This window comes from Heloderma suspectum, chromosome 2 (assembly GCF_057233095.1).
Source record: "Heloderma suspectum isolate Gila_16-S chromosome 2, 16-S_ref, whole genome shotgun sequence".
NCBI classification, from domain to species: domain Eukaryota; kingdom Metazoa; phylum Chordata; class Lepidosauria; order Squamata; family Helodermatidae; genus Heloderma; species Heloderma suspectum.
The window spans coordinates 25,079,331-25,094,531 of NC_139459.1; the positions used below are offsets into that span (position 1 = coordinate 25,079,331).

The 15,201-nt window shown below is 41.8% G+C and overlaps 1 protein-coding gene across 2 annotated transcripts in view; it reads right to left on the minus strand.

Annotated features, from left to right (window-relative positions):
* GOLPH3 (golgi phosphoprotein 3) overlaps positions 1-15,201 on the minus strand; it is a 41,292-nt gene that overhangs the window by 21,056 nt on the left and 5,035 nt on the right. For both annotated transcript variants that reach the window (XR_014787527.1, XM_084833013.1), the window contains exon 2: positions 495-626. Coding sequence is in view for 1 of the 2 variants with exons in the window: in XM_084833013.1 (XP_084689139.1) it covers positions 495-626 (132 nt within the window). In the remaining variant the exon portion in view is untranslated. The remainder of the gene's footprint in view (positions 1-494; positions 627-15,201) is intronic.

Genomic DNA, 15,201 nt, shown 5'->3' on the forward strand with positions numbered 1-15,201 from the left:
TGTACATCAGCAATAACTGTCTGCTCAATTCTGAACAGGAGGGCAGTGTAGAAACTTTTCAAAGTTGCTTTTTAAATAGGTGTGCAAAAGATAATATTGACAGGGCAGACTGCCCATGTAACTAAGTCTGGGTTAGAAAGTGAGGCATTTTTGTTCCCAAGTTCTCCTCAGAAATCTCAAAATTAGCTTCATATATTGCCAACAAAATCAACCACAAAGAGGAACACAGACTGATTCATCCTTTAACTAAGCCTTGGATTCAGCAAACTGCAAAAGCACTAAACTTTTACAAGAATACCCACATGTAGGTACGAGGCTTAAGGAACCTTAAGGAACTTCAATTAGTGATTCGATTCTAGCATTCCTCACTCTATACAAATGCTGAAATGAGTATGCAAGTTTGCAAAGCAGTACAATACCTCCAAATTAACATTTATAAAAGTGTATGGGATACAGTTAAAAAGTTATACATGGTTTTATCCTCCTCCTCTTACCTTTCTAGTTAGCAGGCTTTTGCGTCTCATTCCAAATGCCTCTAGCTGAAGACGCCCCCTCAGTGCCAATTCAATTAACATGCAGCCACGCAGCCCAGAGGAAATGCAATCATTCCAAAATGATGTGTAACCCTGGTAGACAAAAGTATCAGTAACATTTAAGAAAATATACATGTAAAAATAAATTTTGTTTATAATCACACCTTCAAACAAGACGTGGGACAGCCTTTGCAAATGGTCCAGAAACTTCAGCTGGTCCAAAACAGGTCAGCGAGATTGTTAAGAGGGACTGGTCAATGTGATCATATCATGCTAGAACTTTCCCATCTGCACTGGCTGACAGTCCATTTCTGAGCCCAATTCAAAGTGCTGGTATTAACATTCAAAGCCCTAAATGGCTTGGGGACAAGTTACCTGAAGGAATGCCTCCTCTTATATATACCTGCCCAGATCCTAAGATTGACTTTGGCAGTCCTTCTCTGGGAGCCCCTGCCAAAGGAAGTGAAGTGGGTGACTGACTACTAAGAAGAGGGCCTTTTCTACCGTGGCACCCTGGTTGTGGAATGAGCTTACCAGAGAGGCTCGCCTGGCACCTATGTTGTACTCTTTTTGGTGCCAGGTGAAGACCTTATTTTCCCAGGCATTTTAGTTTTTTAGTTTCTGTTGTTTTAAATCTGATAGTGTATTTTAAATCTTTGCATTGCTGCTAGGTTTTATTTTATTTTATTTTAGTTTTGATTTTGATGTTTTAATTTAGTTTTAAACTTTTAAATTGTATTTTTATCATGTTGTATTTTATGGTTTTAATTATTGTGATAATTAAAATTATAGGCCGTGGTGGCTTAGTTGTTAAGACGCTAAACTGCAGACCGGAAGGTCGGCAGGACAGCAGTTCGAGACCCGAGTGCTGCATGATGGAGTGAGCTCCCGTCATCAGTCCCAGCTTCTGCCAACCTAGCAGTTCGAAAGCAAGAAATTGCAAGTAGATAAATAGGTACCGCTTTGGCGGGAAAGGTAACAGTGTTCCGTGCACCTTGGTGTTCAGTCATGCCGGCCACATGACCACGGAAGCGTCTTCGGACAGCGCTGGCTCTTTGGCTTAGAAATGGAGATGAGCACCACCCCCTAGAGTCGGACACGACTGGTTGGGGACACCTTTACCTTTTTAATTATTGTGAACCACCCAGAGAGCTTTGGCTATTGGGCGGTACAGAAAGGTAATAAATCTTTTTTATTTAAGACCATTCTGTCCTCTCTATATGCCCCAAAGTAACTATAGCAATAAAGAATAAGCAAAATACTGAAGGAGGTATCGTAAGTCCGTTCCTTTAAATAGTTTTTCTCTTGTGGGTACTAGCGTAGTGAAAACAACTATGTAATGAACCTTCATGCAATGTTGTGTACCTATACAGGGGTCCATTTTTTTTCAAATTTAGACACTCAAATTTGAATGAAATGTTCTATTTCCTAAGACTTGGGAAACAGACAAATTTCATTCAAATGAGAGTGCCTAGATCAAGGGGCAGGCAACAATTGGCCCTCCGGACATTTTGGCCTACAACTCCTATCATTCCTCACCATTGACTATGCTGGCTAGAGCTGATGGGAGCTATAGGCCAAAATAAATGAAATGCCACAAGTTGCCCACTGCTGGAGATAAGAAATCCCAAAATATACTTGTAACAACGCTTTTATCTTACAAGGCCCATGCTTCAGGTAAACAGCCTTACTAATGTTTACCATTCATGGGACTCATAAAACACAAACACACACACCACTTTGAAACAGTTACGCTTTCCACTTCCCTAGAATTTAAAAGTATATACATAGCTTTTTTGTTATTAACAGTTTATTAGGGTTTTTTTTTTTCATTTCCCAATACAATACAGATAACCCTTCTGCCCTCCTGCTTGCATTCCCTCCCCTTTAAGTTTCCTCCCCCCTTCTTCATATCGTCATATATTTAAAGAGTAAATGTTTCATGACTACAAGTAAAATAATTAAGCAAAACTTGGATAAATAATTACATTAAAGGCACACAGTTATATGTTAAAACACTCCATCATGGTTGAAGGAAACCTGAAACCAGCTCTCTCAAACCCTTTTAGCACTATCCTCCCAATGCTGGTCAACGCATTTTCAGCCAAACTTTTCCTCCCTCCACAAAAAAATTGAGGAAAATAACATTTTAACACTGCCCAAGTTGTCAAAATATCTCCTTTTCAAACCAAATTTTCAAACCAAAATATTCTATACTCTGGATGTACTCTGTGCACATCTCCAAAAACACTATCAAAATAAAAGAGCATTGCCTCGCCATACTGTAGATGTGAAAGCTTTGAATATGTCAGAATGGAAAACTCCATGTTACTGTTTTGTCAATAGTTTTGTTTTATAGCAGCTAGCAAAATGTTTGAATTTCCAAAGCAGTTTGTGCCCGGAAATAGCTATTTATGGATATTCAACCAAATTAGTGGAGTCTCCTGAAACGGCTACAGTGACCCGTTGAAGATAACCATGAGCATATACATGCATCTACAAATCCACTAAACAGCTGCGCATCTCCACAATTAAAGTACTAAAATGGCTGCGTTTACAAACTTATTAGAAAACATGCAATCTGTGATTAAATGTTCTTAGTAGGTAATTGTACACCACAATTACTCCAATGTTTTGCATTCATTGGGAACAATCAAGAAAGAGTTTGGAACATCCAAGTCCCACTGATGGACCTGAGTATACATAACTTTCTCTGGATTGCCCCTGCTGGCATCAAGCAGATCTCCTAATTTCATGCTATACTTTTCTGTGTGTGAAATAGTTCCATTCGATGCAAAGGGATCTATTTCCTACACCAACTATGTAGTTTTTGTTTTGTATCATATTTATATTTTCAAAAATACCAGTGAGGGTTAAAATCATGTTAGTCTTTAGTTTTAACTCTCTTGCTCATCAGAAATTTCCAGATATTTCTGTCCTCTCTTCCTTAGAAAATGTTCTCTTGTATGAAACATAAGCCCGTCCTTAGGAGACGGCAGGCATACATTTTTTTCTGTAACTTTTCAAGGTTATCTATTTGTTTCCCACCTGTTTGGCTCTGCACAATCTTCCCCTGGAAGAGCATTGCTGAAAAGCCTTTTTCTCTCCCAGGAGAGTTGAAACCAATCATAAAACCTCCACAACGACATTGTTTGTTCATTGCACACAAGACTATTTCCCCACTATTAGTACATAAAGTGATACAAGCTTATGCCTCCACACCTATTAAGCATATTCACATTTGTAGAAGCATGTTAATAAAATTCTGGATTGGTGGTCTGCAGTTCCTCCAGAAACACAGCCCTCTTGAGAGAGAAGAAAACCACCGTCAACAATGTCATGTGAGCCAAAGTATTGAGATGTTCATCTACATCAGGACTGGCAACCTAGTGCCCATGGGTTCAGCTGCGTCTGCCAAGATCCCCTAATGCATCCAGCAGACCCCTTTACGTCCCCATCCACTCAAGGGCAAAGGGGTCTGATGGGGCAAAGGGGAGGAGGCACCATTGTCAGAAAAGAAATGACGACTCCATTCTCAGCAGCTCTGCACATGTCTCACTGTCCTGCGTAAAGGAGGCCCCCTTGCTTGCTTCGCCTGCCTGTCTTTCTGGGCTCTACCTGCCCCACTGCATGCTTTTAAAGTGCCTGCACCAGATTAGGCTCTGCAGGCGCAGCTCCCTCTTGCTGCTGCCCTGGCTTAGAAGTAAGCCCCAGGGAGTTCAGTGGGGCTTCCTCCCAAGAAAGCCTACACAGGAATGCACCACAGCAGTGGTAATATGAGAAATAAGCCCCATGGAGGAGAGTATGGCTGATTTCCAAGGAACCAGGCTAGGAGGGAGGGAGGAGAATTGGGCTGGGATGTTAATGAGATGGGGCTAAAATTGTGCGGGTCTCCACTGCCCTCTGCATATCAGCAAAAGAGTGTCTTGCAAGAGGAGAAGGGGTGGGGTGGGTCTCTGTTTGCTTTGCTGTAGCTGTCAGATGTTAACTTTTTCTAAGTCAGCTGAGTTGTTTTGCAAAGCAAGCAGAAAGGCGTGAGGGATGCATCCTCCACTGAAATCTGGGCTTTCCTTAAATCTTCTTTTAAGTGTAAGAATAACTGCTGAAACAGCATACTTCTCCCCACCCCCCAATATAAATAGCACCCCAACTCTAGCATGCGCACTCACTGAGGTATTGTGTTTCCATGTGTGTGTGCGTGTGCGCGCACGCGCAAGAGAGCGGAGGAGGGATAAATGGAGCTCCCCTCCCCCGTAATAAATCAGTGCTTCTTCTTTGCCTTGAGTGAATGAGTTGCTGTGTTTCTCTGGCTTGCTATGTGCAAGTGAGTGAGTGATTCTGCATCTCCCCCTCCACACACACACACAAATAAACCCTGGTTTTTTTCCTGCACCGCATTGCTGAACACTTCCCCAGGGCAGCAAATTTTGTGGTGGTGCCCACAACCCTTCTTTAAAGTTCCAAATGTGCCCGTGAGCCCACAAAGGTTGCCTTCCCCTGGACTATATAACCAGAGCTAGTTACAAGCAAAATTCAGAATCCAACATCACAACAAACAAGAACCAAAAGACCAACTTTATTGCACAAAAATTATCAAGGGTGCTTCCAGATGGAATTGTCCTAGCACTAACAACCCAAACGCATCGAGCAGTTATTGTGTATTTTTTCCCCCCTAATGGGTTTTCTGCAGCAAGAAAAAAGACAGAAGTGGTGCAGAAACACAGAACAGTTATGAGTGGAAGACACTGATGTATGGACCACACATAAAATTCTGCGAATGAGGCCGGTTGATGGCACGATAAAAGCACCCCATGTTTCCGTACTGAGAGGTTGAAAGCAAATACACTATTTCACCATAGCGGTGTATTAATCTGTTGCATCATTAGATCTTCCTAAAGTACTGTTTGCTGACACGAGCTCACAAATGAACATGCACGTCTAGGAACAAATAAGGTAAGCCTTTGTTTCCCTTTGATGTAGCATAGTGGCTAAGTGTGAGCAGGGAAATTACTGTTGTAATAACATTGATATGCTATCAATAATAAAGGATTATTTATCTACATGATCAAAGAAAGGCTTCAAACTATTGCTGTTAAAAGTGTTCTTGTTGATGTGGTTAAAAGTGTTTTTGTTGATGACTAATAACTTTATTCTTACATGCTAAGTGATTTTTAATTCACATCAGAAATATGTATCACCAAATGCCTTGTCTTCATTAGTAACATCCCCAGAAAGCTAACAGAGCACAAATTTCTAATAACAATTAGCTGAATATTCTACCTAAATCCACAGGTACAATAAACTTCCTTGCTCAATTAAGGGTCTGCATAACATCTAAATTTAATTAGATGTCAAAGGTTAAAACAGAGCAAGAAATATGTTTTTACCTGAAGTAGACACAATCATTAAGACAAAAGGCCTGGCTCACAAATAACGACAACTGGAAAAGACCCTGATGCGAAGAGAAAAGTCACTGGAAAAGACCCTGATGCTGGGAAAGATTGAAGGCAAAAGGAGAAGGGGACGGCAGAGGATGAGATGGCTAGATAGCATCACCGATGCAATGAATATGGACTTGAGCACACTCTGGGAGAGAGCGCAGGACAGGAAGGCCTGGCGTGCTATGGTCCGTGGGGTCACGAAGAGTCGGACACGACTGAATGACTGAACAACAACAACAACAAGAGTACAGGACTGAGTATGGGTTGTTGTTGAATTGTGGGTCGTCATTACATGTGATCCTTGCACTATGGTTTAACTACAAACAACCCAGGAAGAGAACCCATGGAGCAGGTTTGAATGACATGCCGCGGCTTGTCATGGGTTATTTAACCCATGACAAGCCACGGCAGCCATGGGCACCAGGTAGAATATGTAACCCCCACTCGGGGGTTCTCGAGAAGTGTGAACCCGGCAAGCATGGGTTATGCAAGGGTTAAAGAATCCTCACATAACCCTAAAACAGAGCATGGGTTATGCGAGGATTGTTTAACCCTCACATAACAAGACAACACCTAAGTGGAGGTTGCATATTCAAAATGGTGGCCGCATGCTCCCCACATGTGCTGCAGCCTCACAATGGGTTAAATAACCCACAGTGGGCTGAAGTATCATGCGAACAGCCCCATGGTTTGTTGCTGGGTTGTGAACTCTGGATTGTTCATGATTAGCAACTCATAGTTAAACCACAGTGCAGGGTTTGTACATAATAACAACCAATGATTCAATGACAATGCATACTCAACCTGTACTCTGGGTTGTCATTATGTGTGAACTGGGTCAAAGATTCAAACATTAATGAATAAACTCCTAAACCTGCCTTATTAGTATCTGAGGAGAGACTGTGTCCGGTAAATCACCCTCTATCCCTATGTCCTCCTACGAAGCCAAGCTTGACACTCCTAGTACTTCTAGAAAGTTTCAAGTAGAGAAAGAAAACATCCCAACTTTGAAATACAGCTTTTTTTGCCTCACAAAGGCAAAAAAGATCAAATCTTTAATCTGTTCCTTCATCTCCCCCACTGCTTTTATGGTACAAAACTACAATGTGAGCTCATTTACTTTTATATGTTCCCCCTTTTTTTGTTGTTAAACTTAGGTCAAACCATATAGTCAAGGAGAAGGCAATATATAATAGTACCAATATATAAGCATCTCTAAATTCAAAAAGGCCAAATTAAACAAACTACAGAATTCACTGTTTGCATCATCATATTCATTTTCATACAGAATGCTTAAAGAATATATGAGAAAGATAATTTTATAGCCAGGAACGAAGCAAAAGTACAAAATTACTCTCTTGGTCTGAAAAGCAAAGTCAGCCACCAACTAATAACACAGCTTGTTTAAAATTCACGTAAGGTTTATTTGTAGGAAAACACTAAAAAGCAATCTCCTTTTTTCTGTCTCTTTCATCACTTTGATGCTTAGAGATCGTGATTCAAAATTCTGCTACGAGCACTCTTTCCCCTTCCCAGATAAGAAACATTTTTTTTTCTTACCTTCAGGACTTTACATGCCCTTGCCAATAAACCTTTGAGAGCTTATCTATAGGTGCAAGACATTTACTTTCTCAACTTGTCCAGCCTTAGTCACGGTCACAAGTTCTCTTAATTGCTTTCTCTGTCCCTTGTGCCTGGAATTTGCTCTATCTACATTTCAAAAGTTAGCCACAGAATATCTAAGTTGATATGTAACTTCCAGTGATGTGGAGCATAACTTTTTCCATGGATTTTTTTTACATTTCTAGCCATGCATTGTTTCATAAAATTAGCAATATAATAAATGGATACAATAACAAACTGGGCAGTTTCAACTTTGTAGTTAACCTTAGTAGTATACCTAGGAAATATCAATATATCTAATGTACAATTCTTTCAGCATGCTAAAATTAGTATGTTAATTTTAATATGCTTTATCAGGACAGATAAAAGGAAGTACTTCACACAGCGCATAGACAAACTACGGAATTTGCTACCACAAAATGTAGTGATGGCCACCAAACTGGATGGCTTTAAAAGAGTGTTAGACCAATTCATGGAGGAGAATGCTATCCTGATGGCTCCTACCTCCAGTATCAGAGGCAGTAAGCTTATGTACATCAGTTGCTTGGGAACATGGGCGCTGTTGCACTCATGTCCTGCTTGTGGGTTTCCCCGAGGGCAGCTGGTTGACCACTGTGTGAACAGCATGATGGACTAGATGGACCTTTGTTCTGATCCAGCACGGCTCTTATGTTCTTATGTTAACAGTTTTCAGTGTCTCCTTTTTCCTTTAAAATTTGAATAATCATAGAATCACAGAGTTGGAAGAGACCTTGGAGATAATCTAATTCAACCCCCTGCTCAATGCAGGCTCTGCACTGCAGGCTGCTGCTACAGCATCCATGACACATGGACATCCAGCCTCTGCTTAAATACCTCCAATGAAGGAAAACCCACCACCTTCTGAAGCAATCTGTTCCACTGCTGAACAGCTCTCACTCTTAGGAAGTTTCTCCTAATGTTTAGCCAAAATCTGTTTCCCTGCCATTTCTACCTCTTGGTTCCAGGCCTGCCCTTGGAAGCAACAGAGAACAAGTCTGCTCCACCTTATGCATGACAGCCTTTTAGATATTTGAAGACTGCTATGAAGTTTGCCCTTCTCTTCTCCAGGCTAAATATACCCATTCCTCATAGAATTTGGTTTCCAGACCCCACATCCTGGTTGTTCTTCCCTGGATACCTCCAACTTGTCAATGTCCTTCTTAAAATGGGATGGCCAACACAATACTCCAAAAGCAGCCTAACACAAAACAGAGTGAAACTATTACTTCCTGTGATCTGGACACTATGTTTCTGTTCATGCAGCCCAAGATCACATTCGTTTTCTTGGCTGCCACACTACACTGTTGGTATATACTCAGCTTGTGATCCACAGGACACCCAGGTCCTTTTCACACGTTCTGCTAGAAAGTCAGGCCATTTTATATTCATTTGATTTTTTGTACCTAAATGCAAGACTTTACATCTATCTCTCTTGAATCTCATCACGTTAGGGAAGTTCATGCTACTGTGTTGTCATGTCTTACATTATGGTACTATTTACAACAATTCATTCACAGGCATTCATTCATTCATTCCAATAACCATACAAACTGAAAAGATGAGAGTTAGGAGAATGAACCATGAGACAAAAGTCCAGAGTTCAAATTTCAATTCAGCCATGAACTTGCACAACCTGGTACCCTCCAGATGTTTTGGACTGCAACTCTCATAAGCCCCAGCCAGCACAGCCAATGATGAGACTTGTAGTCCAAAATATCTGGAGGACACCAGGATGGGGAGGGCTGGCTTAGGCAAGCCACTATCTCTCTGCCTCAGTCGCCATCCCCAACTCCAACATTTAAATTCATTTAATATAAAGAAGTCTGCAATACAAGTATAATAGCAATGGCCTATTTACCAAGAATGTCTGTGATTTGTTTTGAACACTCAGGAAGAGTGTATGGAAATATTAAATACTTATTTGCTTTTAGGTGGTACATTCAAAGTCTTTCCAAAAGAACTGCATATCCTCAAAGAATGCTGGAAATTAATTATGTTGTAATAAGTTAACCGTTCCTTAAGACAATACCTCTGCATCTTAATTATTTGCTTTAGCATGCAACAAGACACCAAGATACTATTTGATCTTCTGAAGACTTCAATATACCGACTATTAGTGTCTGAGCTGGCTTCTATGGCATCTACCGTTACATAAAGTACTTATTTTTCTTTGAAGACAATACTTTCTTTTGGGAGGTCAACATGGCCATGTTGTTGTTGTTGTTCAGTCGTGTCCGACTCTTCGTGACCCCATGGACCATAGCACGCCAGGCCTTCCTGTCCTGCGCACTCTCCCGGAGTGTGCTCAGGTTCACATTCATTGCATCGGTGATGCTATCTAGCCATCTCATCCTCTGCCGTCCCCTTCTCCTTTTGCCTTCAGTCTTCCCCAGCATCAGGGTCTTTTCCAGAGAGTTTTCTCTTCGCATTAGGTGGCCAAAATATTTGAGCTTCAGCTTCAGTATCTGTCCTTCCAATGAGCACTCAGGGTTGATTTCCTTTAGGATGGACTGATTTGACCTCCTTGCAGTCCAGGGGACTCGTAAGAGTCTTCTCCAGCACCACAGTTCGAAAGCATCAATTCTTCGGCGCTCAGCCTTCCTTATAGTCCAGCTCTCACAGCCATACATTACTACTGGGAAAACCATAGCTTTGATTAGACGGACCTTTGTCGGCACGGTGATGTCTCTGCTTCTGACTATGCTGTCTAGGATTGCCATAGCTTTCCTCCCAAGGAGCAAGCATCTTTTAATTTCATGGCTACAGTCACCGTCTGCGGTGATCTTGGAGCCCAAGAAAGTAAAATCTGTCACTGCTTCCATTTCTTCCAACATGGCCATAATGGGAAGCTATTCAAATATAACTTTCTTAGGCCTATCTAACACCTGCAAATTCTGAATTTGCAGGACACATTATATGGACACAAATGAGCAGTACTCCCTCTGCTCTCTTTGGGACATTATTTTGTCTTCCTTTCCAAAATTATGATACTTTCTTCTGCAATTCTCTTTCCATATCATTTTGACAAGTATAAACAAAATATTTTAAGCATACTTCAACTGTGGAACCCAAATAACACAGCTGTATCTACTAGTAAGATAAGCAATACAATTCTGAAAAATGGTTCTTATGAGCCCAGCTCTATGCTCTACTGCATGTAGTAATGCTGCATCCAGGAAACTATGCAAGAGACTCTTTTTATATATAGTTAATTCTTTTTAATTTTTAAAATTATTACAAAGTTTATATCAATAAACAACCACTAGATAGTAGACTGTTTTTTTTGCAAAACATTTCATGAAACGTATCTTGCTTTTGTAACAAACATGGAATTATCTACCTCAGCGATCAAATAAGTGTGTCACTCCAGAAAGAGACCTGTGATACTGGGAGGTTAAATTGGGTTATTCTTTCACTGATTTAAGTGAAGAACAGACACCACAATTCCAGAAAACGGTCTTGCTTACTAGCACCCTTGCCATTCAGTTTTGATGTGTTAAATTTCTTTGCTAATGCTATCTGCCATATTTTTGAGAATTATCCCTGGATCTTGCACCTATTAGGTGATTGGCTATTTCCATCTTGTCAGCAGCCTGCAGGAAAACCACAACGTATTTGTGAAGGAGTTGGTCATGAGGATTTTGAAGCATTGATAACGGGGCCAACAGGGGATCTGGTGGCACACTTACTGTACTACTATCAGATAATGAGAAATACCTGTGAGCAAAACATTGATAATTTAGGGCATGACCACATGTGATACAGAGTGCCTTGTTCTTGGCATTCTCTCCAGCACAATGGAAATAAATTTCTGTTATTATATTGCAAGAAAACTGGACTATAGTGTTACTGCTAAATCAGTTTCAAGGAGGATACCTGAATCAAAGCAGAGGTGATCTTCAGGGATTGTTTGTTCCAAGTTACTCTGTCTGGAACAAAGAGTTCTTGTCCCACAGACGGGTGATCTTACAGGCCTCCCAGGCAGTAAGTTGTTGTTGTTGTTCAGTCGTGTCCGACTCTTCGTGACCCCATCGACCACAGCACGCCAGGCCTTCCTGTCCTGCGCTCTCTCCCGGAGCGTGCTCAAGTCCACATTCATTGCATCAGTGATGCTATCTAGCCATCTCATCCTCTGCCGTCCCCTTCTCCTGTTGCCTTCAGTCTTTCCCAGCATCAGGGTCTTTTCCAGAGAGTTTTCTCTTCGTATTAGGTGGCCAAAATATTTGAGCTTCAGCTTCAGTATCTGTCCTTCCAATGAGCACTCAGGGTTGATTTCCTTCAGGATGGAATGATTTGACCTCCTTGCAGTCCAGGGGACTCGTAAGAGTCTTCTCCAGCACCACAGTTCGAAAGCATCGATTCTTCGGCGCTCAGCCTTCCTCATAGTCCAGCTCTCACAACCATATGTTACTAATGGGAAAACCATAGCTTTGATTAGACGGACCATTGTCGGTAAGGTGATGTGTCTGCTTCTTAATATGCTGTCTAGGTGTGCCATAGCTTTCCTCCCAAGGAGCAAGCATCTTTTAATTTCATGGCTACAGTCACCGTCTGCAGTGATCTTGGAGCCCAAGAAAGTAAAATCTGTCACTGCTTCCATTTCTTCCCCTTCTATATGCCAGGAAGTGATGGGGCCAGATGCCATGATCTTCGTTTTTTTAATGTTGAGTTTCAAACCAGCTTTTGCACTCTCCTCTTTCACCCTCAACAAGAGGCTCTTGAGATCCTCTTCGCTTTCTGCCATTAGGGCGGTATCATCTGCGTATCTGAGGTTGTTGATAATTCTCCCAGCAATCTTAATTCTGAGCTGTGATTCATCCAACCCGGCGTTTCTCATGATGTACTCTGCATATAAGTTAAATAAGCAGGGCGACAATATGCAGCCTTGTCGTACTCCTTTCCCCATTTTGAACCAATCGGTTGTTCCATGTCTGGTTCTTACTGTTGCTTCTTGACCCTCGTACAGGTTTCTCAGGAGACAGGTAAGGTGGTCTGGTACCCCCATCTCTTTCAGAATTTGCCACAGTTTGTTGTGATCCACACAATCAAAGGCTTTAGCGTAGTCAATGAAGCAGAAATAGACATTTTCCTGGAATTCTCTTGCTTTCTCCATGATCCAGCGAATGTTGGCGATTTGATCTCTAGTTCCTCTGCCTCTTCGAAACCCAGCTTGTACTTCCGGTAGTTCTCGGTTCACATGCTGCTGAAGCCTAGCTTGTAGGCTTTTGAGCATCACCTTGCTCGCATGTGAAATGAGCGCAATTGTACGGTAGTTTGAACACTCTTTGGCGTTGCCCTTCTTTGGAATTGGAATGTAAACTGACCTTTTCCAGTCTTGTGGCCACTGTTGAGTGTTCCAGATTTGTTGGCATATTGAATGCAGCACTTTAACAGCATCATCTTTTAGGATTTTAAATAGCTCGGCTGGAATACTGTCATCTCCGCTAGCTTTGTTGTTACTAATGCTTCCTAAGGCCCACTTGACTTCACTCTCGAGGATGTCCGGCTCAAGTTCAGTGACCGCACTATCATGGCTATCAGGGACATTCAGATCTTTCCTGTATAGTTCTTCTGTGTATTCTTGCCACCTCTTCTTAATCTCATCTGCTTCTGTTAGGTCCCTGCCTTCTTTGTCCTTTATCATGCCCATCTTTGCACAAAACGTTCCCTTGAGATCTCCGATTTTCTTGAAGAGATCTCTAGTCTTTCCCATTCTGTTGTTTTCCTCGATTTCTTTGCATTGTTCATTGAAGAAGGCCTTCTTGTCTCTCCTTGCTATTCTCTGGAACTCTGCATTCAGTTGGATACATCTTCCCCTTTCTCCCTTGCTTTTTGCTTCCCTTCTTTCCTCAGCTACTTGTAAAGCCTCATCAGACAGCCACTTGGCTTTCTTGCATTTCTTTTTCTTTGGGATGGATTGAGTTGCTGCCTCCTGAACAATGTTATGGACCTCTGTCCATAGTTCCTCAGGTACTCTGTCTATCAGGTCTAACCCCTTAAATCTATTCCTCACCTCCACTGTATATTAGGCAAAAGGAGAAGGGGACGGCAGAGGATGAGATGGCTAGATAGCATCACCGATGCAATGAATATGAACTTGAGCACGCTCCGGGAGAGAGCGCAGGACAGGAAGGCCTGGCGTGCTATGGTCCATGGGGTCACGAAGAGTTGGACACAACTGAACGACTGAACAACAACTGTATATTCATAAGGGATATGATTTAGGTCATACCTGAATGGTTTAGTGGTTTTCCCTACGTTCTTCAATTTAAGCCGAATTTTGCAACAAGCTCATGATCTGAGCCACAGTCAGCTCCAGGTCTTGTTTTTACTGACTGTATAGAGCTTCTCCATCTTTGGCTGCAAAGGACATAATCTGATTTCGATATTGACCACCTGGTGATATCCATGTATAGTAAGAATAATAATCAAAATAATAATAACAGTAACAATAATAGTAATAATAATAATAATAAGGCAGTAAGTTAGAATAAGATAAATGCCAAAGAGGCCTTCCCTTGAACCCCTTGGAGAACTGAAGGCCATTTTCAAACCTGCCATTTCTCACCATGACTGAGCAGGCAGTGGCATAACAGCTGCAGGAGTTTTGGGGAAACTAGATCCATTTCAACTGATTTCTGGCCATGATACAAGATGGAAACTGCCTTGGTCACCCTGAGTGATGATCTGTATCAGAAGACAGGGGAGCGTGATCCTGTTGATTCTCACAGATCTCTCAATGGCTTTTGATACCCTTGAGGGCTGCCTATATAGATGGGGAGTAGGAGGCACTGCTAGCACACTACAGCTCTTTCATGTGGGAGTTATCCTATGAGGTTCTACAGGGTTCTCTCATCATGCTTTTTAACTTCTACACAACACTGTTGGGGGAGGTCATGGAGGGTTTAGCACAAGGCATCAGTATGCTTTACTTCTCCTTTCCATTTGTATCATGTGTGATAGCGTCTTCTGTGAATGACTGCCTCAGGTAAGCAATGGACTAGAGGAAGGTAAATAAACTGAAGCTGAATCCAAAAGCAATATGGGGGGGGGGGTCTGCTGACATGCATGTGCTTATTCTGGATGGAGAAACTCTCCCCCTTGAGAAACAGTTTTGCAACTTGGGGTTCTTCTGGATGCACACGTAACAGCCACTCCAACTTCTGCTGATATGCCAGCTGCACCCCTTTCTAAAGACTAGGAATATGGCCATTGTCTGGCATTCTCTAATAATGTCTTCACTTGATTACTGTGTAACATTGCTATACACATGGCTGTCTTTGAAGTTAGTTCAGAAACTCCAGCTGGTTGAGTGCGGCAGCTCGGCGTTTGTTTGGAACGGACCAGAGAGTGCCTAAAACACTAGTTCTGTATGACCAACGCTGCTTACGGGTTTACTTCCAAGCAAAATTCAAGTTGATGTCTTTGAACTTTAAAGCCCTACATAATTGGTCTAGGATACCTTCACCCATGAATATTCACCTTATGAATTAAATACAACTGGAGAGACGTTATTACAGGTGACACTATTATCTGCTGTGAAGCTTTCTTCCCCAAGAAATTACCTTTTCTATGGTGGCCCC